Source organism: Sturnira hondurensis, unplaced genomic scaffold (assembly GCF_014824575.4).
Source record: "Sturnira hondurensis isolate 20B ecotype Veracruz unplaced genomic scaffold, ASM1482457v3 Scaffold0020787, whole genome shotgun sequence".
NCBI lineage: Eukaryota > Metazoa > Chordata > Mammalia > Chiroptera > Phyllostomidae > Sturnira > Sturnira hondurensis.
The window spans coordinates 5337603-5362007 of record NW_028093418.1 but is presented as its reverse complement, the minus strand read 5'-3'; the positions used below and the strand labels follow the sequence as shown (position 1 = coordinate 5362007).

Sequence of the window (24405 nt, the reverse complement as noted above, 5' to 3'; positions counted from 1 at the left end):
AGGCTTGGAACCAAGTTCTTTGTAGGAGCTCTATAGTAAAAACGGGATTCAGTCATGCAGAGTCGCTCAGAAAACAATCACAAAAAACTGGGTAGATTTTATACTTGCCAAAAGGGACAGGCAGTGGAGAGAGGGAGGAGCTGGTGACAGGAGTGAATCTCCTTCGCCCAAGGTTTCTTGAGGGGTCAGGTGTCAGCGATTCCAGGAATCAAGGAGAGAGTGGTATGAGATGGCTAAGGCGTGTAGGTTAGGCTCTTCCCATTTCTCTGTTCCGTTGCCTCAAGAATCACACACAAAAAAGGAATCTTTCTTTAAGGTCCTCATCTAAAGCCAAAAGCTGACCCTGAATACACAGCATAATCTTAAAGGTCATTTTGGGCCCAGGCCAATCATCCCCACTGCTGTTTAATTTCACTGTGACAACAGTGTGGGCAGGGAGGGGGGCAAGACTGACTACCTTGGAGACGTAGGTGGCCCAGAGTCCAGAGGGCACAGGGTAGGGAGGGTGTGACCCTGAGGAATGCCTAAGAGAAGGGACAAAGCAGCTGGAGCTGCGGGAAGGGTGGTCTGTGGCTTTCTCTTTGTGTGCCTGCACGTCCTGCTGCCCCAGCCCTGCGTCCTTAAAGCAGGAGCAGGTTTGAGCACGGTCTGCTATAGGTAGGTTGTATCCTGGCAGGCCTGGGTTGGGTGCTAGGAACAGCAGGAGGCAGCAGGGCAGAGCTCTGACACTTCAGATCTGAGACGTGGCGAAGGTCAGGGTGGTGTCATCAAGGTGTCCACGCGTGGGCCCACAGGCAGCCGCAACAGGCAGCATCCTGGGGTGGGCCAGCGCCGCCAGGACTGGCAAAACCTCCGGTTTGCCTTGTTTGAGACCCAGAAACAGGACCTACCTGGGTGTGGGGAAGGATTCAGGAAGTCAAGCTGAGCGCGTGCGCAAAGTGCTCAACTCCGCACCTGAACAGAGGAGATGCTCTGTGGGTGTGGCTACGACAAGAAATGCACGTTCTGTGTAGAAAATGGTTGTGTCCATCAGCAAAAGCAAAACACCCAGTAACTGTAATCCGCCACTCGAGACATCCGCTGACCACACAGCAGTATCACGCCAGACCCTTGCCCTTGGACTGTTTTAACAAAAATGAGCATATTCTACAGCTCATTTTGAATCATCCAGAACATCTTTCAAGAACATCTTTCAACATCAATATTCATAAAACATTCTTTTAAAAGGCTGTAAGGAAGCTCGCTTTAATGTATTCGGCTCATCTGCATTTGTTGTGTATCTCGGTAGCTTTTTAAATTCCTCGCTGTTATAAAACACGGCCGATGGACATCTTGGGCACGTTGGTAACTCTCCGGAAGCTGTCAGAAGCCCTGATGCGATGCTCTGCCGCACTCCCGCCTCGCTGGTTTAAGTGGCCTGCGTCCGCCAGGGGGCGGGCGAGAGCTGAGGGCGGAGCTCGACTGCGCATGCTCGCGCCGCTGGGAACACGTGCGGAGGGCGACGGGGCGGGAGGGGGAAAGGTAGGAGGTGAGAGGTGAAGGGGCGGAGAGCTGCGCGGGCCCTGGCGCCCGGGAGGAGTGAGAGGGAAAGGGCGGGCATAACGCACCGGTCCGCGGGCCGGGAGCGCGCACGCCTCGCCGCGCCCTTGCCGCCGCCGCCCGGGAGCAGCTGCCGTCACAGGTACCACCGCGCGCGTCCCCACGGTGCTTTCTCGTGGGCCCGGCTCCGGCCTCCCGCTGCGCGGCCCCCGGAGTTCGGGATGGGGGCCGCCTCCGGCGCGGGCGCTGTCCAGCAGCTGTGCCGCTGGGTCTGGGAGACCACAGCTGGGAGAAGGGGCCCGGCTGCCGCGTCCCCCCCCCCTCCTCCGGCCTCCTCCAAGCGAGCCGAGCGCCCCCACCCCACCCTTGTCTCCAGAAGGCCACTACCGGGAGAGGGGGTCGCGCCTTTGCGCCCTTGGCCCCGCTGTCCCCCGGGGAGCCGTGGGTTCTGGAACCTGCTTTGGAGCTGCCGGGGTTTCCCGGAGTGCGGGGGAGAGCTTGCTGTTCACTCCCACGTCTTTTGAAAGATCTGATTGAGAGGCACCACGTAGTTCCTTTGGTGGCTCTTGCCTGGTTTTTCGTTTTCTGTTTTACGCAAACCCAAACTTGGCTCACTAACGTTGTCTCTGTTTACTTCTCGGTGTGTTTATTGCCTCAGTGTATCAAACAGGATTATAATGTCATGGTAGCATTAGTTGCAGGGAGCCCTGGTCCAGACTGATAGAAAAACGCAGAAAGTCGTGCCGGTGGAAATGCTGTTCGCCGAAGCGGCGACGAGCCCCTGCGGGGGCCATGGCAGTGGCTGCCCGCAGTTCGGGCCAGCTACTGCCCCATCTTCTATGGGGGAGGTCAGGACTGCGTGGCTGAACTCTTTCAGATTTTGTAAAGGGGGTGTAGAACGGTACCTTTAAATAATGTTCGTCCAAACAAAGGTTTCGTGGACTTTGGTTACACGGCATTCTTCCTGATGTGCTGCCATCCCGGGATATTGTGCTGAAGACCGAAGCTTTCAGAAGGGGGTCGAGGGCCGGGCTGTCTTGTTAGTGCTGGGTGCATTTTAGGTGTTTCTGAGTGATGCCTGCTTGACGACCTGTATTTTGTTTGTTTGTTTGTTTTAAGTGCATGTTAACACAGTGTAGGTTTTAAATGTTTTACACATTGGCAGCATTCCTACTGGGCACATGATGTAGAAAATACATCTGTACAAATACATCTCTGTATTCCATATTCATTCTTTTGGTCATAGACTGAAATAAAATTAGGTCTGTGGAAGTACTCTGATGTTTGAGAGCACCGTTTTTTATTGGGACAAAAACAGCACCTCTCTGTAGTCTTGGCTTAGGAGCCTCCCCCGCCCCCATCATCTAGTTTACAGTTGGAAGGTGGGTAAATGTCTGCTCCTAGTTTATGACTGGAAAATGGAGGTATAAATGCTGTGAATTGCTGGATGTCACATGTGAGCCAATAAAGGACAGGCTTGGAAACAGTCCACACCTGTGGGTTCCGCACACAGGCATATCTCCACGTGTGGGGGTCGGCTTTCGGGAGTCTTACTCTCTTAGTGTCCACGTGCCTGTGAACGTGGCCCGGAGGCCCCGAATGACACCTGGGTTTACTTGCTGTTTGCTTTCCCTCACGGTTGGTCACCATTTGCTGGCCCCCGGTGTCAGGTTTCCCTGCTCTGACAGGTCCTTCATATGCAGTTTGTGTCGTTGCTGTCATCACACAGGTGAGAGAAACTGGGTTCCCAGAGTCACCCCACTGGTGCACGGTGGCTCAGGCCTCTGAACCAGATCTTTGGGACTCCACCACCTGAGCTCCTTCCACTCTAGCCTGCTTCCTGCCAGAGCCCATCAGTGAGACAAGGTCCAGGTGACTTCTTTGGGCACCTGAAATAATAATTTTGGGTGAAGTATTAGTTGGCCACTTGTGTTGTCTCGGTGCTGTGCTGCTGTGCTGGGTGCTTCAATAATAGCTTATCTCAATGGTGATAACCAGGTGAGAGTGATCCTGTTATCACCCCCTTTACCAGTGACTCTTGGAGACCTTCTCTGTCTGTCCTGGGTCACCTGGCGAGGCAGAGGTGTAGATCCAGGTTTGCCTGACAACGGAGTCGATTCTCTCACACTGTTCGCACCTGCTGGCTTCGTTGTGTTCTTGATTGTTGGCAGGTGAGAGGTAGCAGGAGGGGATGAGGTGACGGGAGGGAGGCAGTGTCACCTGAGTCAGAGATGGCGGGACTGAGCAGGAAGGAGACAGCAGTTTGGCCACTGCACTTGACATTTTCCACCTGAGTGGGCAGGGCCACCGCCTGAGAATGCCGCAGCGGTGCTGGGCCATGTGCGAGCTTCCCAGTGGAGTCCGGAGCAGGGTGTGTGTGTGTGTGTTCAAGAGTGCGTGCACGTGGTCTAAGGAAAAAGATTAAAAACAGTCTTCGTTTGGGTCAGCCTGACTGAATTTGTAGTGTGTGTTTCGTAATGTACAGATAGCATCACAGTGGTGCTGGTATAACTTACATATAAATAAACAGATGTTGGGGATTCATAATCAAAAACCTTTGGGCATCACTGGTTTATTTGATGTTTGGCATTTTCTAAACGCATAAATTATGTAAGACTGTATGCTAACCACTTGTTCCGGAATTGGAAGTCTAGTTAAATTATGTGGGTAATTCCACATAATCGGAGAGAATGGCATTTCCTATCAATAACCAATTACAAGTTATTTTGAAACTGCAGTCATGAGCACGAGTGAGCACGAGTGAGGGCCGGGTGTCTCAGGAGCTTTTGACATCCCAGGCACGGTGGCGATCGGGAGGGCGAAGCCACGGGGACCGCGCAGCCCCGTGCAAGTTGAAGTGCCGTCGGGCCTCTTCTGTGTTCAACATGTTGCTTTCACTCAGAAGCCAGCCAGACTACATGACCAGTTCACACAGATGTGGCGTTTGTGACAGTCATGTTTGTGCCCTTCCCCAGCTTTTGAGTATTTTTAAATTATCTTAATATTGATATGACAGATACATTGACTCCTTATCACTTTTTACAAACCCCATTGATTCTCTTCAATTGATTCCACTGTAGAGGTTGGATTATCTCAAAATGAGCAGAGTTTTAAAAAATTCTACCTAATTGGGAAAAATACCTTTATCACCTTCCAGCTGATCATTTCATAATTGAATAGATTAGTATTTGTTCAGGGTTTAGGTTAAAATAACAATGGGTTTTGAGCAAGAAATACATTTTACTTACTAGACAAGCTATTTTTATCTAGATGAGCTATCACTTATGTTGGGTTGGCCAAAAAGTTTGTTTAGTTTTTTCCATATGATGGCTGTAGTAGCGCTTCGTTGTCTTTAACTTCATTCGAAACAATTTTGTTAGAATGAATTATAACAGCTGTCATATCAGCCTGCATTTTATTTTATTTTTTAGAAGGATTTTATTCATTTTTAGAGATGGGGAGAAAGGGAGAGACGCATCAGTGTGTGAGAGACAGATCAGAGACACAGCAGTCAGTTGCCTCTCGCACGCCCCCTCCTGGAGACCGGGCTCAGAACCCAGGCCTGTGCCCTGACCAGGAATCAAACCGGCAACCCCTCAGTTCGAAGGCTGCCACTCAGGGCACTGAGCCACACCAGCCGGTGCTTAGCATTCATTTTAAAAAACACTTATCAAAATTGGTGAATTTTTGTGTAGGCATATTAATATAGAAGGTGGGAAAAGGGGACATTCTGGGCATATTATGCTTTATTACTTCAAGAAAGGTAGAAACACAACCAAAACACAAAAGATGTGTGTAGTGTGTGGAGAAGATGCTGTGACTGATCAAATATGTCAAAAATGATTTGTGGAGTTTCTTGTACTATTGACATTTTGGGCAAATAATTCTTTGCTGGGGGGCTGTCTCATGTACTGGAAGATGTTTAGCAGCACCCCTGGCCCACTAGAAACCAATAGTGGGAGAGAGCTGACACACTCAAAATACCCAGATCAATGAAGTTACTGGTGCAAATGAAAAATGTCTTTTATTTTATAAAGAAACGTGTGGACTTTTCGGCCAGTCCAGGAAACTACCAGGCACCGCCGCTGCTGGCCCAGGGAGCCACAGTTGGAGGGAGAGCCAGGGCTCCGGACAGATGCGCCGAAAACCGGAGTGCGACCCCGAGCACGACGCCAGTGCTCGCGGGCCTCACCCCCAGCCCCGGCAGCGTCGGGGAGTCTGCAGTATTGCGTTGCCAGGGCGTAACTGGCACATGTTCTAACCTGTGATTTCCTTACGTGTCGGTGATGTCATAACTAAGATTGCGTTTTCCACTATTGCACGAATTCTGCTCTTTCCCTCCAGTCCCATCTTCCTGGATTTCCTGAGGGATTCGAGTTGTTTTTGTTTTTAAGCACAAGTCACCCAGGTCGGAGGACGATGAGTAGACAGACACAGGCCTGCAGTTCAGTTCTCTGGACCCAGCGTGGCCGCCGAGCAGGCTCCTTTCTTCTCAGGCCTCTTTCGGGCTCTCCTTCTTTGTGTCCATTCTCCGTGTTACTGTGTGAGCATCTTTCCATGTAAAAACTGTGCTATAACTTTTTTGTTTTCTTAAAACAGAGTATCTCATCTGTTTTTATGTTTTCCAACAACTTTCTCCCCCAAGCAGCCCAGCCACTTGCCGTGTGTGGCTGTGGGCTCGGGTGCCCCTTCAGGCAGATGGACTGCCGTCCCTCCCCATGGGCAGTCTCCAGGGGCTCCGCCTGCGACCGGCCCTGAGCCGGCCTGGCCAGCCCTGCTTCCCTCTGCCGGCTCACGTTCCTGCTTGGCGCCGCGGGTGAGGAGGGCCGCTCTTTCGGGCCTGAGTCCCGGTTCGGTTTGGTGTGTATTCACATCTGTCACCCAAGTGACAGTGACTGTGAGAAACGTGAGGACCTGCCTGTGGCACCAGCAGAGTGGCGCAGGCCTTCCTCTTGTAAGGAGGGTGGGTCTCGAGTTCTTACCTCCCGAAAGCCCGCCCCAACCTGACCTCCGAAAGGACACCCCTGCACCTCCCGGGCATCTTCTCCCGAGCTCGGGGCGTCCTTCTGGCTGCGCACAGTCCCTTTGATGCCCACAAACCACCAGTCTTTATGACGTCCACTCATTCTGCCCTTTGTTGTCGTTGCCTGTGCTTTCGGTGTCATATTCAGGAAATCCTTGCCAGATCCAGTATCACGAAGATTTCCCTGCTTTCTTCTAAGAGTTTTATCGTTTTCAGTTTTTGATCCATCGTGAGTTCATTTCCGTCCGTGCTGTGCGGGCAGGGCCCAGCCTGAGTGTCGGATCAAGACACCTGAGCGTTGGCTACCTGGTTTTCCCGGCCCCCGAGGGAGAGGCCCCCGGGGAACCTCATCGGTGACTCTTCCTGGCCACTGCCCTCAAAGACGACGCTTCCGCATTTTCTGTTTGGAATGGAACTATCTTCCTATGGCATTTATAGTAAAAACTTCTGAGTCAGTGATAAAACAGACTCATCTCACCGCCACTTTTGTGGGAAGCGTCAGGAACCCAGCCCTGGCCGCTGGCTCAGTTGGTTGGAGCACTGTCTTGTGCACCGGCGGCGGTGGGTTGGATTCCTGGTCAGGGCACGAATGGCAGGCAGCGGACCTTGTTTTCCTCACGTTGATGTTTCTTACTCTCTCTTCCCTCCCCTCTCTCTAAAAATCAGTAAGTATATAACCTTGGGTGAGTATTAAAGAAGAAACAAACCCTGGTGCTCTCCAGCCGACCACACTCCCGTTGGGAAACCAGGTGAGAGGCCCCCCGGGGCCTGGATTGCGCCCCTGTGTGTCGGGGAGCAGCAGGCGGGTCCTGCCCCAGCTCCTGTCTGCAGCTGCGGGGCCGCCGCGGAGGGCGCCCTCCCCGGGGCCAAAGGTTTTGTCTTGTGAAATGACAGGGCTTGCCCCACTGGGCTGGGGTGGTTTCTGGCTTTAACACAGGTTGTTTGCACATGTTCATCACCGTGGGCAGTTCAGCCCCTGTTAGTCATTCCCAACCAGGCTGAGAGGGGCGAGAATGCAGGTGGCCCGCGCTGCCGGAGGAGGTCTTGAGTCTCTGTTGGCATCCACGTGCGTGGTCCTGTGTGAGGTCTTCCTGCCGTCCGGGCGTGGATGTGTCGTCCCGACAGTTACTCTGATCAGGCCCCACGCCCTGAGGTTTCAGAGTCTCTGAAATTGGCTTTCAGTCCTGAACTGAACTTTTTCCCCATTTTTAGTACTGTTAAGTTGAAAATTCCTGCAGTGTGCTTGGTTAGTGTCGATGCCCAGAGAAGTAGAATTTTCTGTCCCGGTCACCGGTCCACTTTGAGAAGCAGCAGGCAGAAGAAAGCCTCCTCTCCCCGAGGGGCGACGCGCTTGCACCAGACAGCAAGCTCAGAGCCGTGAGCAGGCTCGCAGTGACTTTCCGCTTGGCACCAAGCAGGGTGCTGGGTGCTCCAGGGAACACAAAAGTGCTTTAGCTCTGACTTTCTCCTGGGAGGGACAGTCAGGGGAGGCCGAGAGGGCCCGAGGGGACCCAGAGCAGGGCAGAGATACAGTTACAGCGCTCAAGGAGGAGGGCCACTGCCTCTGCAGGGAAGCTGTGATCTTGTTGCTTGGGCGCAGCAGTGCATTCACAAGGCGCAGAATTCAGAAGGCACAGCAGAGCGCACACTGGGCAGTGTCCCTTCCACCTCGCCCCTGGCCACCCAGTCCCCGCCCTGGAGGCAGCCACGGTGCCAGTTCTCGAGGGCCGGGCCGGGGTGTTCTGTGCGTAGCCACCACAGACACCCAGAGCCCCATGCTTGCAGGCGAAGGCAGCGCGCGGTAGCCCTCGCTTTTGTTCTGCTTGTTTGTCCTAGTTCATTACCAGCACCTAAGAGCTTTCCCAGCGTCTGTTACAATCTTCCCTTCTCAGGATCACCCACTTTATTCAGCCAGAGCTTTGCTGATGGGCCCAGGAGGTGTTTTAAATTCTGCATGTGCAGGTACCACCGAATCCCCTTCCCCAGGAGGCAGTCCCACTGGGTCACCTGTCGGGTCACCTGCCACAGGCGGAGCGATAGGTGGGCGAGCACGAGCTTTTGCCCTTTTGCGGCTCTCACCAGCCTGGAGACCCCACACAACCTCCTGGAGGGTGTGTCCGGCCACTGCTCCCCACCCGCGTCCACACCCTCACGGGCGCCAGCGCCACAGCTGGAGCTGTGCCACTTCCAGGGGTGAAAACAGCTTCTCTCTGGTTTTTCTCCCAGAATTTCTTGGATCAAACTGTGAAAACGTTGGAAGAGTTGTAGAATGAGCACCCGCGCGCAGGCTGTCTCCCCGGGTCCCTCCGGTTGCTGCGAGGGTGAAGGGCCGTGGCCATTTTCTGTTCCTTGGAGAAGCTGGCCGTGCCCTTTACCTGTTGTTCCGTCGGGCTTTGGTTGTAAAGCTGGTTTAGTAGATTGTTGGTATGTGAAGAAATGTATCACTTTGTTGTTGGTCTGAATTGCCCTTAAGTTTTTTCAGATTTTTATACACACACACACATAACACACACAGTTTTCTGTGTTTTTTTTTCTTTTTTTCACTTAGGGTGATTTTACCATAAAAACTTTTTGGTTCTCAATTGGGTCCTACCTATTGTCCTTTTTAAAAACGTGACCCAGTTAGGAAGGTACGAAAAATTATCCTGTGGTTTTTCTAAGTACTTTGTACCTTTAAATCTGTCCATTTGATTTGTTTTGTTTTGTTTTGGGGACCAACTGAATATTTTCATGAAAGGCCACCCATTCGCTGTGACACCTTTCGCCGCACAGTGCATCTTGTCCCACTTGTCTAAGTGTCCTGTAGCGCTCACTGTGTGCAACACTCTGCCACGCGACCTGTGCACTCGGGGCCACTTCTGTACTTTCTGGTCTGGGTGTTTACGTGTTACTAGTGCATTGTTTTAATTACTCCAGCTTTAAAGCATGTTTTGATACTTGGTAAGTTCTCATTTATTATCTGCAATTTTCAGAATTTCCCTTTTTTTCAGATGTAAGTGAAGTCCTGTTGGTTTTTGTTGGGACTGTGTTACGTTTTTAGGTTAACGCAAGAGAGTGAGGTTTGGTGGTGAGCCTTCTGCACGAAGGGACCGAGCCCTTCTCTCTGAGTCGTCTTTTCTGTCAGATTTCTTGGTGTTTCTTTTAAGTGTGTGCGCAGGTCTCTCTGTGGGTTTGTTTTTAGTGTGGTTACCACGTATGTCTTCTGCCTGCTCACTGGTGATGTCGTGAAGGCACTGATTTCTACTCCTTTTTTAAGACTGTATTTACTTTAATTGTTGTTCAAGTACAGTTTTCTGTCTTTTACTCCCTGATCTCTACTTCTAACTTGTAGCACCTTGCCTGATTCTTTTATCAACTGTAAAAATTTTCAGTCGGTTCTCTTGGGTTTTCTAGGTGATATCATCTGCAAGCGACGATGACTTCGCCTTTTCTTTCCCAGTTGTGTGCCTGTGTTCTCTCTGTGGCTGAGCTGTGCAGGTTGGCGCCCTGCGACAGCCAGAAGTAGTGGTGGGCAAGAACAGAGCCTCGTCCGGCCTCTGCCTGCAGTGGAAAGTCTCCTAATATGTCGCCCTGGGCTTTCTTGTAGCTTTGGTGTCAGAAGGATGTCACCATGTAGTGGAAGTCCGTGTCTTATACACACACACACACAATAGCCATGCGTCACCCAACAGTCGGGGTCTGTTCTGAGAAGTGCACCATTAGGCGATAGGACCGCTGGCTCACACAGTGTGCACTTACACAAACCCAGGCTGTGTGGTCGAGTCTGTTGCTCCTTGGCTGCAAACCTGTGCAGCTTCCAGTGCACCAAACACTGTAGGCAGTTGTGACACAGTGTAGGTGTCGTGCATCTCAGCACATCTAACCCTAGAAAAGTCCCAGTAACAGTGTGGCATAGGAGGTGGGGCACCTGTCCAGGGCACCTACCGTGCACGGAGCCTGCAGGACCGAGAGCTGCTCTGGGCGAGTCGACGAGTGAGTGGTGAGTGGATGTCAAGGCCTGGACGTGGCTGTATGGGACTGTACACTGTGTAACACCATTCCCCAAGCACTCTCCCTGCTGCTCCGTGAGTGGGGAGGTTGGGCTGCACCCACTGGAAACAGTGAGGAGAAGCTTGGCTGGGTACGGGAGGTGTAGGTCACCGTAACCCAGGCGCGAGGTTATTTCAAGAAGGCCCAGCGCGAGAAGCAGTTGGAAGAAGACACCGAGATGGAGGGATAAGGCACTGGGGGCCCACGCAGCCATGTGGTTCTCAGTGGGCAGATGGAGGAACTCCGTGGTGTTCATGAAGAACAGGGGCTTAACCCAGGGAGGGTGCAGGAACAGAACCGGAACTCGGTATTTTCCACCCTCCACTTTGAGTCTTTTCGTGTCTGTAAAGCCCGGGGTGAGTCTCTGGGCAGCAGGCAGTTGTCCTGCGTTCCCATTCGCTCAGCCGCCCCGTGCTTTTTGATGAGAGAAGGAATGCATGCAAATTTAAAGTGATTTAAAGTAGTTTTTGGTAGTTAAGGGCTTACTCATGCCAGCTTGTTTTCTGGCTGTTCTGTAAGTTTATTCCTTTCTTCCTCTTTTGCTGTCTTTTCGAACTAATGACTTTTTAGTGGTGTGTTTTGGTTCCCTTCTCTTTATCTTTTAGCATCTGCTATGTTTTTTTATTGTGTGTTTACCATGAGCTACACAACATCTATAGCTGCAATAGCCTGTTTTAAGCTAATAGCAGCTTAATTTTGATAATGTACCAAAACTTTGTGCTTTTGTCCACCCTGCATTTTATGTTTTTTATGTAAACAATGTACTTTTTTTATATTGTGTAAGCTGTTAACAAATTATTGCAGCTATAGTGACTTTTGATACTTTTCTCCTTTGACTCTTATATTGGAGTTCAGTGATTGACACGCCTCCGTGTCACAGCACAGTCATGTGCCACGTAAGGACCTGACCTTGGGTGGTTGCAGACCGCACGCACGACGCTGCTCTGAGAAGGTTGCGGTGGGTCATAAGCAGAAGGTTGTGATGTTGCAAGAGAAGGTTAGCCCTGACTAAGGTGCTGGAATCCCTGCCAGCTCTGGGTAGTTTATGTAGATGAGGCTCAGCATTGCTGTTCGCCCACCCTGCACCCACCCAGGTGGGGCCTGGAACTGGTGAGGGAGTGAGGGGAGAGGGCTGTTGAGAAGGGGGGCCCAGGAGCCCACCCTTGCCCAGTATGTGAGAGACACACACACGCTGTCTTGCGCACCGTGATGTTGCTGTATCTTTTCTGTGTTTGGGTAGGGTTTTTTTGACACACAAATACTTGTGTCACTAACTGCAGTGCTCAGTGCAGCAACTGGCTGTACAGGTTTGCAGCCCAGGAGCGATGAGCTATATATAGCGTATCGCCCAAGCGTGTGGCAGGCTGTGCCAGCCAGGTTTGTGTAAGTGCACGCTGATGCTTACACGGCGACGAAATCGCCTAATGGTGAGAAAGAGGTTTCTCAGAACATACACTCATCGGTAAGTGGTACACAACTACATTAGAATATCCTGAACTTGACAATAGTCTCACCTTCACTAGTGTTTATATTTCCATGTTGCTAATTAGTATCCTTTCGGCTTGAAGAATTCCTTCCAACGTTTCTTGTGAGGCAGGTCTAATGGCAATGAACTCTGTAAGCTTTTGTCTGAGAGGGTCTTTTTCTCTGAAGGCCAGCTTTGCTAGGGAAAGGATTCTTGCTTGGCAATTTTTTCTTGCAGCACTTTGAGTGCACCACTGCACCCCCTTCTGGCTGCAGTCTCTGCTGCAAAATCCTGCCGTAGCCTTACGTTCCTTTGTGTGTGAGGAATGTTTTTCACTTGCTGCTTTTGAAATTTTGATTTTAGATATATTTTTTTAAAGATGTATGGTTTTTTTTTTTTTTTAGAGAGGGGAAAGGAGGGAGAGAGAGCTGCGGGGAGGGGAGATGTTGATGTGAGAGAAGAACATCATTCTGCTGCCTCTTGCATGCCTCTGGCCAGGGACCTGGCCTGCAACCTTGCCACGTGCCCAGACTGACAGTCCAACTGGAGACCTTTCTGTTTGTGGGATGATGCCAACCCTCTGAGCCTCCCCAGCCAGGGAGATTTTAGATTGTTTTATTAGAATTTATCTTGGAGAAGATATTTTTGGCTTGACTCTTTGTCCAGATCTCTCCCCAGATTTTGGTTGGTCTCGGCCATTTTTTCTTTAAATGAGCTCCGAGCCCTCTTCCCCCCTCTTCTTCTGGGACTCCAACAATGCGTAAAGTGTTCCCCTGGATGGTGTTCCATGATTCACGTCGGCGTTTGCATGGAGGGGGTTCTTCTGCAAGGTGGGCGGCGGGACTGCCCACGGTCTTCCACAGTGTGGCGCAGCGGGCCTCCAGTGCTCCCATCCTTTCCTCACGTTGTTTCTTGATATTCAGGAAGCAGGACTGGCAAGTCTGATCCGAAGAAACCTGGACCTGTGGGCTCGATTCTGAGGGGCAGTGGCCGGGGGCTGGTCAGAGGACCGAGGGTGGAAAAGCTGTGACTGGTTGGCGGGCGTCGGTCCGCAGGGAGCCTCTGTGCAGGTGCCCGTATCCTAAGTGCGTGCTCCCTGCCGGCCTCCCCAAAGCTCTCCTCTCCGCCTCTGCCAGCGGTGGGCACCAGCGCAGTACGTCTGCTCTGGAAGACTGTTGTCTGCAGGCGAGCCTGGTGAACTCCCCTGCTCCTGGGGCCAGCAGCTGTGACTTGGCCACTCAGTCCCTTGCGTATTGAGTTGACCCACAAGCGGCTCTTTGTGTTTCCCTCAGAGGGTGCTGGCTGGGACAGCTGAACGTTGGGTGTGCACCTGAGGCTAGTGCTTCCAGGGAGCAGGGGCGTGACAACCGTTCCTTCTTCTGAGTTGCCTGGGTAGGACTCAGTTTGCTTCTCATTTCTGACCTTGGCACTTTGGAGGAGCCCCGTCTTGGCCTGGGTTTCCACCAGGGAGACCGATCAAGCCAAGACGCATGTCTGAGTGGACTCTGTGAGCCACAGCACGGTGGCGTGGCTCAGAAGTGGGCTCCGTGGGAGAGCGCAGTAAGGAAGGGAATTCTGGAGTTTCTGTCCTGATTTTATTGGTCTAAGGCCCTCTGCTTGGAAGCAGCAGAAATGAGCTTTGGCTCACATCAGCAGAAAGAGGGTTTGTTGGAAGGACCCGAGGTGGCTCCCAGGCTGGAAAGACGAGCTGAGAGCCCAACCTTGGAGAGGACTGGAACCACAGCAGCTGCCATCTTGGGGGCAGGCACCTCTCAGGGTTGAGTAAGGACACGCATCCAGTTTCTGCTTCTTTCTGCTCGGAAGTCAAAGTCCAGGCAGAGAGGAGAGGAGGAACCAGCCTGGCGGGGTTCAGGGAGGGAGGGTGCCTCGGCTCTCGACAGCCCATCCAGGCCGGGTCCCAGAGAGAGGGGTCCCCAGAGCCACCGGGCTGCTGTTACTCGGAGGAGACAGACAGGAACCGCGGGGCCCTTCACCCGCAGGCTTCCAGGAGCACTGGTGGGGCCGGGAGCAGGGCGTCCGCCTTGCCCTGCCTTCAGAGTGACCTTTGTTTTCAGTCAGGGGCCTTGGCTTCTTGGTGTTTCTGTGTTGAGGGCTGAGCCCGCTGAGCACTGTTCGTCCGTAAGGCCCTCTCCGTCACTCTCTGTGCCAAACTCGAATTTGGAGCGCTCGGCCCCATTTAAGGGTCTCTCCCAAGGATTTCTCTCCATCCGACCTAGGTGCAGTGGTCGGGGGGCACGGTCCGCAGCGCCCATCGGCAGCAAGCAGCCAGAGGGGTGGTCTGTCTCACGCGTGTGCTCTCCTGCGCCTCTTGTGAGGGGAAGGCCATCTGGGAGTGGCCTTTTGGAAATGCGTCGTGTGGCCCCAGAGCTGGAAAGACAGTTTCCTTCTTCTGTGGTCACACTGGCTGAGACGCTGCCCACCGCCCTTGAGAGCCGACCAGGGCTGTGTGTGCATGGGGTGGGGGTGGGTGATGACTCCATGCCCACGTGTCGTCCTCAGGAAGCACCTCCTGCCCCTGCCACCTCCCCGCAGCCCTGCCTGCAGAGCCCGACACTGTGCCTCACTGGCTTTCTCCCTCCTTGTCAGGTGCTGCAGAGGTGTCCACCATCCGCGCTGGTCAGCGTGTGCCAGGCTGATCCATGGTCACTTTCCGGGATGGCAGCAAGGTGACGTCAGGCGAGGATGACCCTGACTGACAGGCTGCGTGAGAAGATATCTCAGGCCTTCTACCACCATGGGCTGCTCTGCGCATCCTACCCCATCCCCATCATCCTCTTCACGGGGCTGTGCGTCGTGGCCTGCTGGTATGCTGGGGGTGCCGGGCCGCTGGCTTGGCAGCAGGTCTCCCCACCTGCTGCCCCGCAGCCAACAGGCTGCGGATGCTTTCTACACGTGGGGCCTGAGGCAGGCGGGGGCTGCCGAGTGGGAGAGCTCTGGTCCTGGGGTGTCTGGCCACTAAACTGAAATGGTCGGGGCCGGCCCTGACTTCCTGAGTCATCAGCTTCGTTCATGTCTCTGGTGATCTATTTCCAAAGAGCGTCCAGACGTGCCTGAGAAACCAGGCGATAACTGAAAGGCAAGGCTGCTAAGTTTTCCTTCTCAGCAGTGCGTTTGTTTGTGGTCCCTGGGTAAGAGAAGGGGCCTTCCAGGGCGGCAAGGCCGAGTCCGTTTGGACAGCCCCTTGGGCCCCTCCTGCAGGCTGAGGACTCCTGGAGACGCAGCTCTCTGCTCCCATCTCGATTTCTGTGTCCTGTGGAGCCTCCTCCTGGCCTCCGGTAGACTCGGGGCCGAGCGCCGTGCCTGTCCTTCTGTCGCAGGGCCCCTAGAGTGATGACAGTGTGCAAGGAGAGGCTTGGTGCCGGGTCCCTGGTGGCCGTTTGGCTCTAAAACACTAACAGGCATGACAAGAGCCGCCCACTGCAGGATGCTGGCACCCGGGATGCGCATGGTTTCCGGACTCATCGGACGTTTGTGGGCGTTTTCGACGCTGGAAGGAGGGGGCTCAGGACTGAACTCAGTGTCCAGCGCAGTGTCAAGCGTCCCGGCTCTTCCCCAGTGAGGGCTAGAAAGAGTGAACTTCACTCGTCGAGAGCTTCCTGCTGGTGCCTCAGGTGTCTGTGAGCCGTCTCACCCGTCCTCGTGGTAACCCTGGGGGGATGCCCAGCAAGATCTCCACCTAACCAGAGGGGGATGGGACTGCAGACTTGGTGGGTCTACGTGGGTACCAAGTAGGGGAACGGGTTCAAGTCCAAGCCTAGGGACACAGGTGCCTGCCCCGGACACTCTGTCACCCCGACTCCCTCACCTCGGCTCACTGCATTTGTACTGAGGTTTGACCTTCGTTTGATTGTGTTACACGAGGTAAGGTCTGGGACAGGTCCCAGGACTGCATCTCCGACGAGTTCTTGGGCCTGGGGGTCATGTCCTGAAAACCGTGAGGCTGTGTCTTCTTGAGAACGTCTCTGATGTTCTACCACGTTCGTTGAAGGCATCTTCTTTGTTCTTCTTTCTGGAGCAGCAGCTTGTGGCGGCCTGCAAGGTTATCATCTCGCTCACTGCCTGCGGGTGGGATGGGGTCTAGCTTTGCTCCGCCTGACCCTCGGGTCCTTGGTGGCTGCTTTGTGTGAGCATTTGATGGTGGGAGGGGGGAGGGCATGCGGTGGATGAATACCTGGAGTTGAACTTGTATTCTCTGTGGGCAGTTCAAGTTGAGGGTGTGGGCGCTGTGATTCCCCTTCCACAGAGGAGCTTGGGCTGCATGAAGGGGACGGTGCTTGCACTTTGCCATCCGTCTTCTGGGGGCCGCATGCCCCCAGCTGGGACTGGGCAGCTTCCTGGAGGGAAGGCAGGCCGCATGGAGCAGCTGCTTGGGCGTGCTCGGGCCGTATCTCTGAGTGAATGATTTGATATCATGCATATATTTCAAAACAGACTGTCCTCAGACCTATGACGTGGAGGCCTCTGGTATGGAAAGTTTAGGAGATGGCCAAGGTCTCAAGAATGAGGACGCTGCCTCGTGTCAGGGAGACGTAGAATGGGGGAGGGCTGGGGAAGAGAGGGCCATGGCCATAGCATGTGGGACAGTCCGTGAGCCTGGCTGTGGCCAGGCCTGCCTGCTCTCCCACGGTGCTCTCGGCCGGACGTCAGTCCCAAGGATGGAGGGTGAGGCCCAGGGCAGGACTGGGCTGACCATGGGTCTTGTCAGCCCCGAGGGGCTTCTACACGTGGTGTCCCACGTGGCTGCCACATGCCCTTGCAGGTGCTTGTCACTCCCTGGTCTTTGAACGGTGACGAAACTGGCATGTCAAGCCCGTGGGTGGAGGTGCTGCAGTGGGCGAGTCTGGGCAGCCCAGTCAAGTGCCGCCTCGAGTGTCGGGGGGTGTGGGGCGCACTGTTCGGGGCTGCCACCGTTCCTGTGGCCAGTGTGGCCCTGGAGCAAGAAGCCCAAGGAAGAGGGTGTCAGCTATGGGGGCCCGAACAGGGCCTGGCAGGACCTGTGTGGACAGAGAGGAGAGGCCCTGTGAGGCCATGGCCCCGCGCACCAGCAGTGCGGCGGGAGCCTCAGGCTGGGTCTCAGCCACCTCAGTGAGGACAGCTGTGACATGTGCCAGGCAGGATGCAGACCCACAGACTCAGCCTGAGACACAGCCTCGGCACCAGCGGACACGCGCCTGGCAGATAAGACCTGGCCTTGGCGCAGAGGGAACGACGTCAGGGAGGCCTCCTGGGGGCGTGCCTGGGGAGCTCTGCAGGAGGAGCCCCTGTGCGGGGCTGCAGCCCTGCAGCTCGCTGCCCCCACGGGAGGACAGGGTCACGCCTGGGCACGCCCCCCTGGCACATGCTGTCCCCTGTGGTCCTGCCGCTGGCGGCTCTGCTGCCTCTGGTCTTTGCAGTCGCCCCCTTTTCCTCGAAGAGAGAAACCAGCCTGTGCCGTCGCAGTCTCAGCGCCGTGTGCTGCTTCTCCCAAGCAGGAATTGCTGTCGTGGGATCTTAAGGGGGCCTTAAAACCCTTTTCTTAAAACCTGATTGGCTGAGGGAAATATTCCCAAGGCTAGATGAAGTCTCTCAGCCTCCAGAGGCGGTGAGGGTTGCCTCAGAGACCCCGCAGACTGTGGGCCTTCGTGGCCCGGAAACCAGGGATTATGCACCCAGGACCCAAGCCTTGCTCTGTTCTGCCCGGGAAGCTTTCCTGTCCTTCTGCTGGGGCCCCGGCTGCCTGCAGAAAACCAAGTGTGGGTAACAGGCAGCTCTTACTAGTTTTATGGGGTACTCAGGTCCCGTTTAGTGGATTACCTTTTGTTGTTCCTGGAATGAGGGCTTGCTCAGCGTGAGCCCAGGCCCGCTGTCCTGACACCCTGTACAGACCCGCAGCCGCCAGAGCAGCAGGCCCTTGCTGCCCAGGGCTCTTTCCTTCGGGAAGCTCTGACGGGTCCTGCAGCAGGGCAGGCACCGCGGCAAGAAGTGTCTGGTCGGCCACCAGGACCCGCTGTGTGACCCAGCAGCAGCCCAGCGAGGTAGAGTGCTGGTGCTCCTGACCTCCCCTGGGAAGTGGTGGGTGCACTGGGGCAAAGGAGAGCGCCTGGGTGCCAGGCGAGCTGGGTTCCCCAGGGTGCAGGTCAGAGGTTCAGGTGACAGTCTGGGGGTCACTTGTGGTTCCACATCCTGCTGCTCGTGGTTAGAGAAGAAGGACTTTAATTCAGAGGGCAGGCAGGAGTCACAGTGAGGCCACTGCACACCCGCGGACGGGCAGGCGCCCCTTGGCCTGTGCAGGTGTTGGAGGGCGGGGCAGAGGTGGCCCCTCGCCCTCTTCCTCGGGAGGACAGCTGGACACCTCGGCCACAGTGCCCTCGCTTCTCAGCCTCCCTCCTGTTCTGCCCACCTCTCGGGTTTCCCCACCATCACCATGGCCCTTTTGGGGGTGTGCACCCTGAGACTGTGTAATAGGGGCCCTCTTTCCGCGCCCATGTGGCCACTCTCTACCCACCTTTATATTCTCTCTTTGCGAACGAGACAGAGATCTGTGTAACTGAAGCCCTGCCTGCACCAGACTGGCTAGCTGAGAACGAAGTCCCGAAAGCCCAGACGGGAGCCCCGGGGACCAGCCCCAGGGCCCTGCCCCGTCCGCGCTCGAGGCAGGGCTCCCCCGGCACAGTGACCGGGCCTCATAAACAAGGTGGGGAAAAGGTCGGAGAGGTGTCGCTGCCCCTTGCCCCCCTTGGTTGTAGGGAGGCTTCTGCGAGTGAGTGGAGGGAGGCACTGGGACTGGTGTCTGGCACATCAAAAACTATTGTCACTGGGACAGAAACAGGCAGGTCCACTGTCAGCGATAAGAACCATGTAGGGGCCTGCGAACCAAAGGATCGCAGTTCAATTCCCAGTCAGGGCACTTGCCTGGGTTGCAGGCCAGTTCCCTGCAGGCCAACTCCCAGCAGGGGATGCACGAAAGGCAACCATACATTGATGTTTCTCTCCCTCTCTCCTTCTCCTCTAAAGATACATAAATAAATAAAATTTTAAAAAAAAGAACCATGTAGGATGAGGATGGGGCACTTGGGCAGCTCATGGGAGGGCTCCCCAATCCAGACTTTGGGGGAAGGGGGAAGGTGCTGCAGATGAGGCCCCCAGGAGGATGGGCAGGGGTGTCCCTGCAGGTGCAGAGGCGCAGAAGCAAGGTCCGTCGTGCCCAGGAGACGAGGATGTGCGTGTGGCCCCGGGCCAGGTGGGGGAGTGACTGAGTTGGTTCAAGCATTTCAAGGCCTGTGGACTTTTTCCTAAGAAACTTGACACTAAGAAAGCGGATGCCCTGGCCTGTGCTGTCCTTCTTTCTCCTGCTGGAATACATAGACTCCTGGAAGCCAAAGAAACTTTTAATATTTCAAATCTGCAGAAACGGGCCGCCTTTAGTGTGGCCCATGTGTTTTGAGCGGCTACTTCATGGAAAGGGAGTGGGGATGAGGAACCCGTGCCGCCTGTCTTCCTCTAGCCGTGGGGCTGGCCCTCAGCAGCCTGGGCTCCGGGCCCCACGCCTCCTCCCCACAGCCAGAGCCCAGGGTCTGCCTGCACACCACGTGGGGCTTCCCCCAGTGGGGCCCCGGCCTAGTCTAGAGACAGCCCTTGGCACCTGCTGCCTCCAGACAGCTGGACTCTTCAGAGAAGCCAGCCTTCGCGTCCAAGGGGCTCTTGTCAGTAAGGTACTGCTGGTCGCGCCTCAGCAAGCGTGGGGGCCACAAGACAGTAGGATAGCGGATGGTCCTGAATGAAAATAACCTCAAGCAAGAATTCAGTATCCTATAATGCCATGCTTCAGTAATGAAGGGAAGCTTAAGACGTGTCCAGGTAAACGAAAGCTGAAGGAATTCGTTGCCAGTGGACCAGCCCCACAAGAAATGCTAGATGAAATCTTTCAGGCTGAAATGAAAGGATACTAGATAGTAATTTGGAACCAGAGGAAAAAATAAAGGACACTAATAAAGGTAACCAGTATTATTGCACTTTTGTTTGGGTTTCTGCCATCTTTGTCTTGTGTGACTTAAAAGGCAAAATGTGCCCTGGCTGGTGTGGCTCAGTGGATTGAGCACCAGCCTGTGAACCAAAGGGCCACCTGTTCGATTCCCAGTCAGGGCAGATTCCTGGATTGTGGGCCAGGTCCGCAGTAGGGGACGTGCAAGAGGCAACCACACATTGATGTTTCTCTCCCTTTCTCCTTCCTATCCCCTCTCTAACAGTAAATAAATAAAATATATATATTTTAAAGGCAAAATGCATTAAGTCAGTGCTCAAGGACATACAATATATAAAGTGTAGTCCGTGGTAATAATGTAAATTATAAAAAGAGAGAAACAGATAGGAACGGTGCTCAGACCGGATAATTTCATTGTCTTATTTGTAAGGTCGCCAGCCCTTTTGTCTGCCTGCTCGGCTCTGCTGCTGAAGCCCCTGGGTGACACCACCATTCACTCTGGGTCGTTATAACTCGCTAATGGTATTTGTAATCTGCAAGGTGACTGGTCAGACAGTAACTGTCAAAACGCAGTCATACCCCACACTTGTCACATTTTGATGAGGAAAAAAATCGCTTGGCGCTTGCTCGGGACTTGGCGCACTTGCCGAAACTTGTGTGAGCCACAGTGCCGCCCCACGAGAGAAAGTGCCCGGTCGGCTGAGCACTCACTGGTCAGGAGTCCTGAGTGAATTCACGACCGGTGCCAAGGTGCCACTGTGCAGAGAAGGAAGGGGGAAGGAGAGTGTGACGCCAGCGACAGCCCCGTCGGCCACCCACAGAGAGTGGCAGCAGTGGGGAGTGAGCAGCAGGAGTCACGCAAGGCCCACGGGGACAGCGGAGTGGCTCCAGGGACCGTCCTGTTGCAGGACGGAGACCGGCCAGTGACAGTGGCAGACACACAGACATGCTGTCCCCGGGGGCCCTCAGATGTGCACTGCACCCAGACACGGGAGCACGCAGAGGTCAGAAGTAGAAGGGTGGGGAGCAGTAACCAGGAGAGAGCTGTGGCATCACCAGACAGCTTTAAAAAGTCCGTGAGACAGCAGGACATGACACTTTTGTAAAGTGTCTCCTTCCAGCACCGAGGCTTCAGGGCTCCAGGGTTTGGCACACTCGTGCCATCCTGGTGGGGAGCACCCCGTGCCACTCAGCAGCCCCACAGCCTCGTCACCTCGGCGCACACCGGCGCACACCGTCTCCCTCCCACCTTGTCCTAACTCTCCTCTCCTCCCCTCCCCTTCACCCCAGCTACCCCCTGCTGAAGCTCCCCTTGCCGGGGACGGGACCCGTGGAGTTCACCACCCCCGTGAAGGACTACTCGCCCCCGCCCGTGGCCCCCGACCGCAGACCCGGAGAGCCCAGCGAGCAGCCGGACTGGGTATGTGCCCTGCCGGAGGCCCCGGGGCGGGGGGCGGGGGGGCGGACCGGCTGTGGCGGGGCTCTGCCCTTCCTCGCTTTCAGGGACTCTCTTGTCCAGTGTCTCTCGAGTGGGAGGTGTCTGTTTCTCTCAATTAGACGGGGGCTGTGCCTTGTGGGAAGGAAGACTATGGAGGCGAAGTGTCCTTCTTGTCACATCCATCTGTCCCCCACGTAATTTTTAAAATTTCCGTGCACTAGAGTTCAGTGTTTGTTCTGTGAAGTTCTCGGGACTGTCGGGTTTTGTAAGGAGCCTTCCTGGTGGGTGTGCGGAGAAGTCCCGAGGTGTTAGTCTGCCCTTCCCAGTGACCGCTGGGAGGCGCTTGCTGGGTTCGGGTATCTTCCTTTGCAAAGTGTGTGTCGAAGTGCTTGTCTGCTTTGAATTGAGCCGTTCTGATCTCTTTTATGAGCTGTGACTCTGTGTAGCTCTCCTTCTCCCTTTGCCAAGGCGTTGTGTCCCCCAGTGCGTGGTGGCTGCACCCTGTGGGCCCCTGTGCGTGCTGCCCAGAGGACTCACTCGGTCAGCTCCGCCAGGCCCTGGGGCTCCGGGCAGGCCCTCCTTGGGTCGCAGTCACTGTGACCAGTGGCTTTGCAGGTTTTGGGAGGGCAGTTCCCTCTGGGGAGAGGGGTGTTTTCACAAGAGGAAGAGAAGAGCAAAGCAGAACTTGGCATTTCTCGGTGTGTGGCCTTGGGCATGTTAACACCTTGTGCTTAATTTCTGCGTTCATGAAATGGGGAAAGCATTTCTGCTCCTACCTGCCTTCCATGTTATCAGGGGGCACAGGGGGAGGACGCAGAGGTTTAGTGCAGCTCATGTCTGGCCTGCCACTCGTGTCGACACACGAGTGTGGCCATCGCCACTGCCATCATTGTCCTGAGTCAGACCTGGCCAGAGCAGAGGCAGCCCGGACCACGGTATGCCCCGGGGGAGGGGGGTGCCCCAGCACGCACTGCTTCCTTGAACCCCCTGGGCGCCTCCTCCGGGCTCCATAGTGCGGCCCCGTTGGATTCCTGTGTTACTCACATCTGGACAGTGTGGTGTTTTGCACACAGTAGAGGCTCGAGAAAGGTTTCTCGTGTGTGAAGAAACAGCACAGCGCACTCAGGAGACGGGGCGGAGGAAGCGAGGCATTTCCTTGCAGCACGGTAGGGGATGAGGCAGGCGGGACCAGGCCAGACCCCGGCTCTGGAGTTGACACTGTGGTCCGCAGGTGGTGGGGAGCCATTCTCACTGAACTTGGAGGAACTCGGAGACCAAGGTGTCCAGGCCAGGGTGGGGTGGGGTGGGGTGGAAGGGAAGGAGGGGCTGGGGCCCCGAGTGGGTTCTCTGAGCCCACCCTTCCGACCACCCCACCCTGCTGCCTGCCCAGGGCCAGAGGCCCGTTTCCCAGAAGCACTGAGGAATGGGGAGGGCCCTGAGTGTGTCAGGGGAAAGGTGTAACTGCCCAGAGCTCATGTAAATGTGAAGGGAGGATTGTGTTTTTAAAAACAAACCAACCCCAGACAGCAAACAAGCCTGAGGTCCCCTGCACCGATCTGACCCCCGAGAGCAGGTCAGAGTGAAACCTGGACCTCACACCAGGCCCTGCCTGGAGATCCACAGAGGGCCTGGCCTTCAGCGCCCGCGTGGCTGGTGGGGCCTGGATGCAGGGTTTCCAAGGAGCCCTGGGCAGGGCCTCATCCCATGAACACTGCTGGCCAGAGTCCCCAGGGCTCCCCAGGACCTCAGCGTGCCTCCTCCGCTGCTCATGCTGGGTGTTTCCACCGTCCTGTTCTCCGTGGGAACACACGTGGTTTAGAGCTGCCCAGGCGGGCAGATCATGGAGCAAAAACGGGCGTGGGAGTCAGGCAGCCCTGGGCTCCGACCCTGGCTCTGCTGCCGGTCAGCCTTGCGTCCTCGGACACAGCCATCCCCCTCTCAGAGCCTTGGCTTTCTCACCCGAGTCCTCTGGCTCAGGGTCATGCACGGCTGCAGTCCCCCAGCTGTTGGGCAGGCCCTTGCAGGCTTGGAGCCGAGGGGCTCGGGTTCACAGAGTGTGGCTGGAGGTCCCCTCATTCCGTGCTGTGCGGACCTTCCTGGGGCAGTTCACGCGATGGCTGACTTCATCGGGGGGTGGCTCCAAAATGCGGTGAAGGAGGGGACAGATTATTTTTTCTTCCAATTTTTTTATTGTAGTAAAGTATACAGCCACGTAAAATTTAGCATCTTAACCATTTTCCCATGCACAGTTCAGCGTCATCAGATACATTCGCCTTCTGTGTGACCATTGCCACCGTCCACCCCCGGCCCCCGCACAGCAAGTGGGAGCCCTGCCCCTATTCTGGCCGCCATGTGGAGCCTTCCTGCTTCCCAGCCCCCCAGCCCTCACACCTGCACCTCACGCGTCAAAGCAGCCCTGGCACAGAGGGCCTGGGAGCACGCCTGCAGCAGTCTGCTCAGCCCTCAGGGCCCTCAGGGGGACCCAGTCATCTCGGAGGTCACTTCTCATTCACGCACCTCTCGGTGGCTGCTTCTCCTTCTGGTCCTGTCCCTCCTCTCCACTGCACCGCATGTTCTCCGCGCCTCCCAGACACACCACTTGTCCCAGGGTCTGCACCCTGGGAAGCCCGACAAGACAGTGAGCAGCCAGCGGGAGGCTGATGCCTGTGGAATAAACCACAGTGAGAGATCCTGGAGCCTGGGAGGGGCAGGTTGAGGGCCCGTGTGTTGGATATGAGTTTGATGCAGTCAGCAAGCGGCAGGCCTGGGTCTTGAAAGACTTGGAGGGGTGGGGCTGGCTGCCTGGAGCTTCAGTGGGGGGGTCCGTGAGGGCAAATCTAGGCAGCCAGTGTGGGGCCAGCCCGGCCTCCTCGTGGGTTTTGTCTGGGAAGGCCTCCCAGCTGAGGGGAGGCAACGAGGGGGCAGTGGGT

General features: G+C 55.3%; 1 protein-coding gene across 4 annotated transcripts in view; it reads left to right on the top strand.

Annotated features, from left to right (window-relative positions):
* Positions 1 to 1590: 1590 nt before the first annotated feature.
* SCAP (SREBF chaperone) overlaps positions 1591 to 24405 on the top strand; it is a 36905-nt gene continuing 14090 nt past the window's right edge. For all 4 annotated transcript variants that reach the window (XM_037030601.1, XM_037030598.1, XM_037030600.1 and 1 more), the window contains exons 1-3: positions 1591 to 1681; positions 14664 to 14881; positions 21328 to 21457. In XM_037030601.1, coding sequence (XP_036886496.1) covers positions 14760 to 14881; positions 21328 to 21457 — 252 coding nt within the window. In that variant the 5' untranslated portion in view covers positions 1591 to 1681; positions 14664 to 14759. The remainder of the gene's footprint in view (positions 1682 to 14663; positions 14882 to 21327; positions 21458 to 24405) is intronic.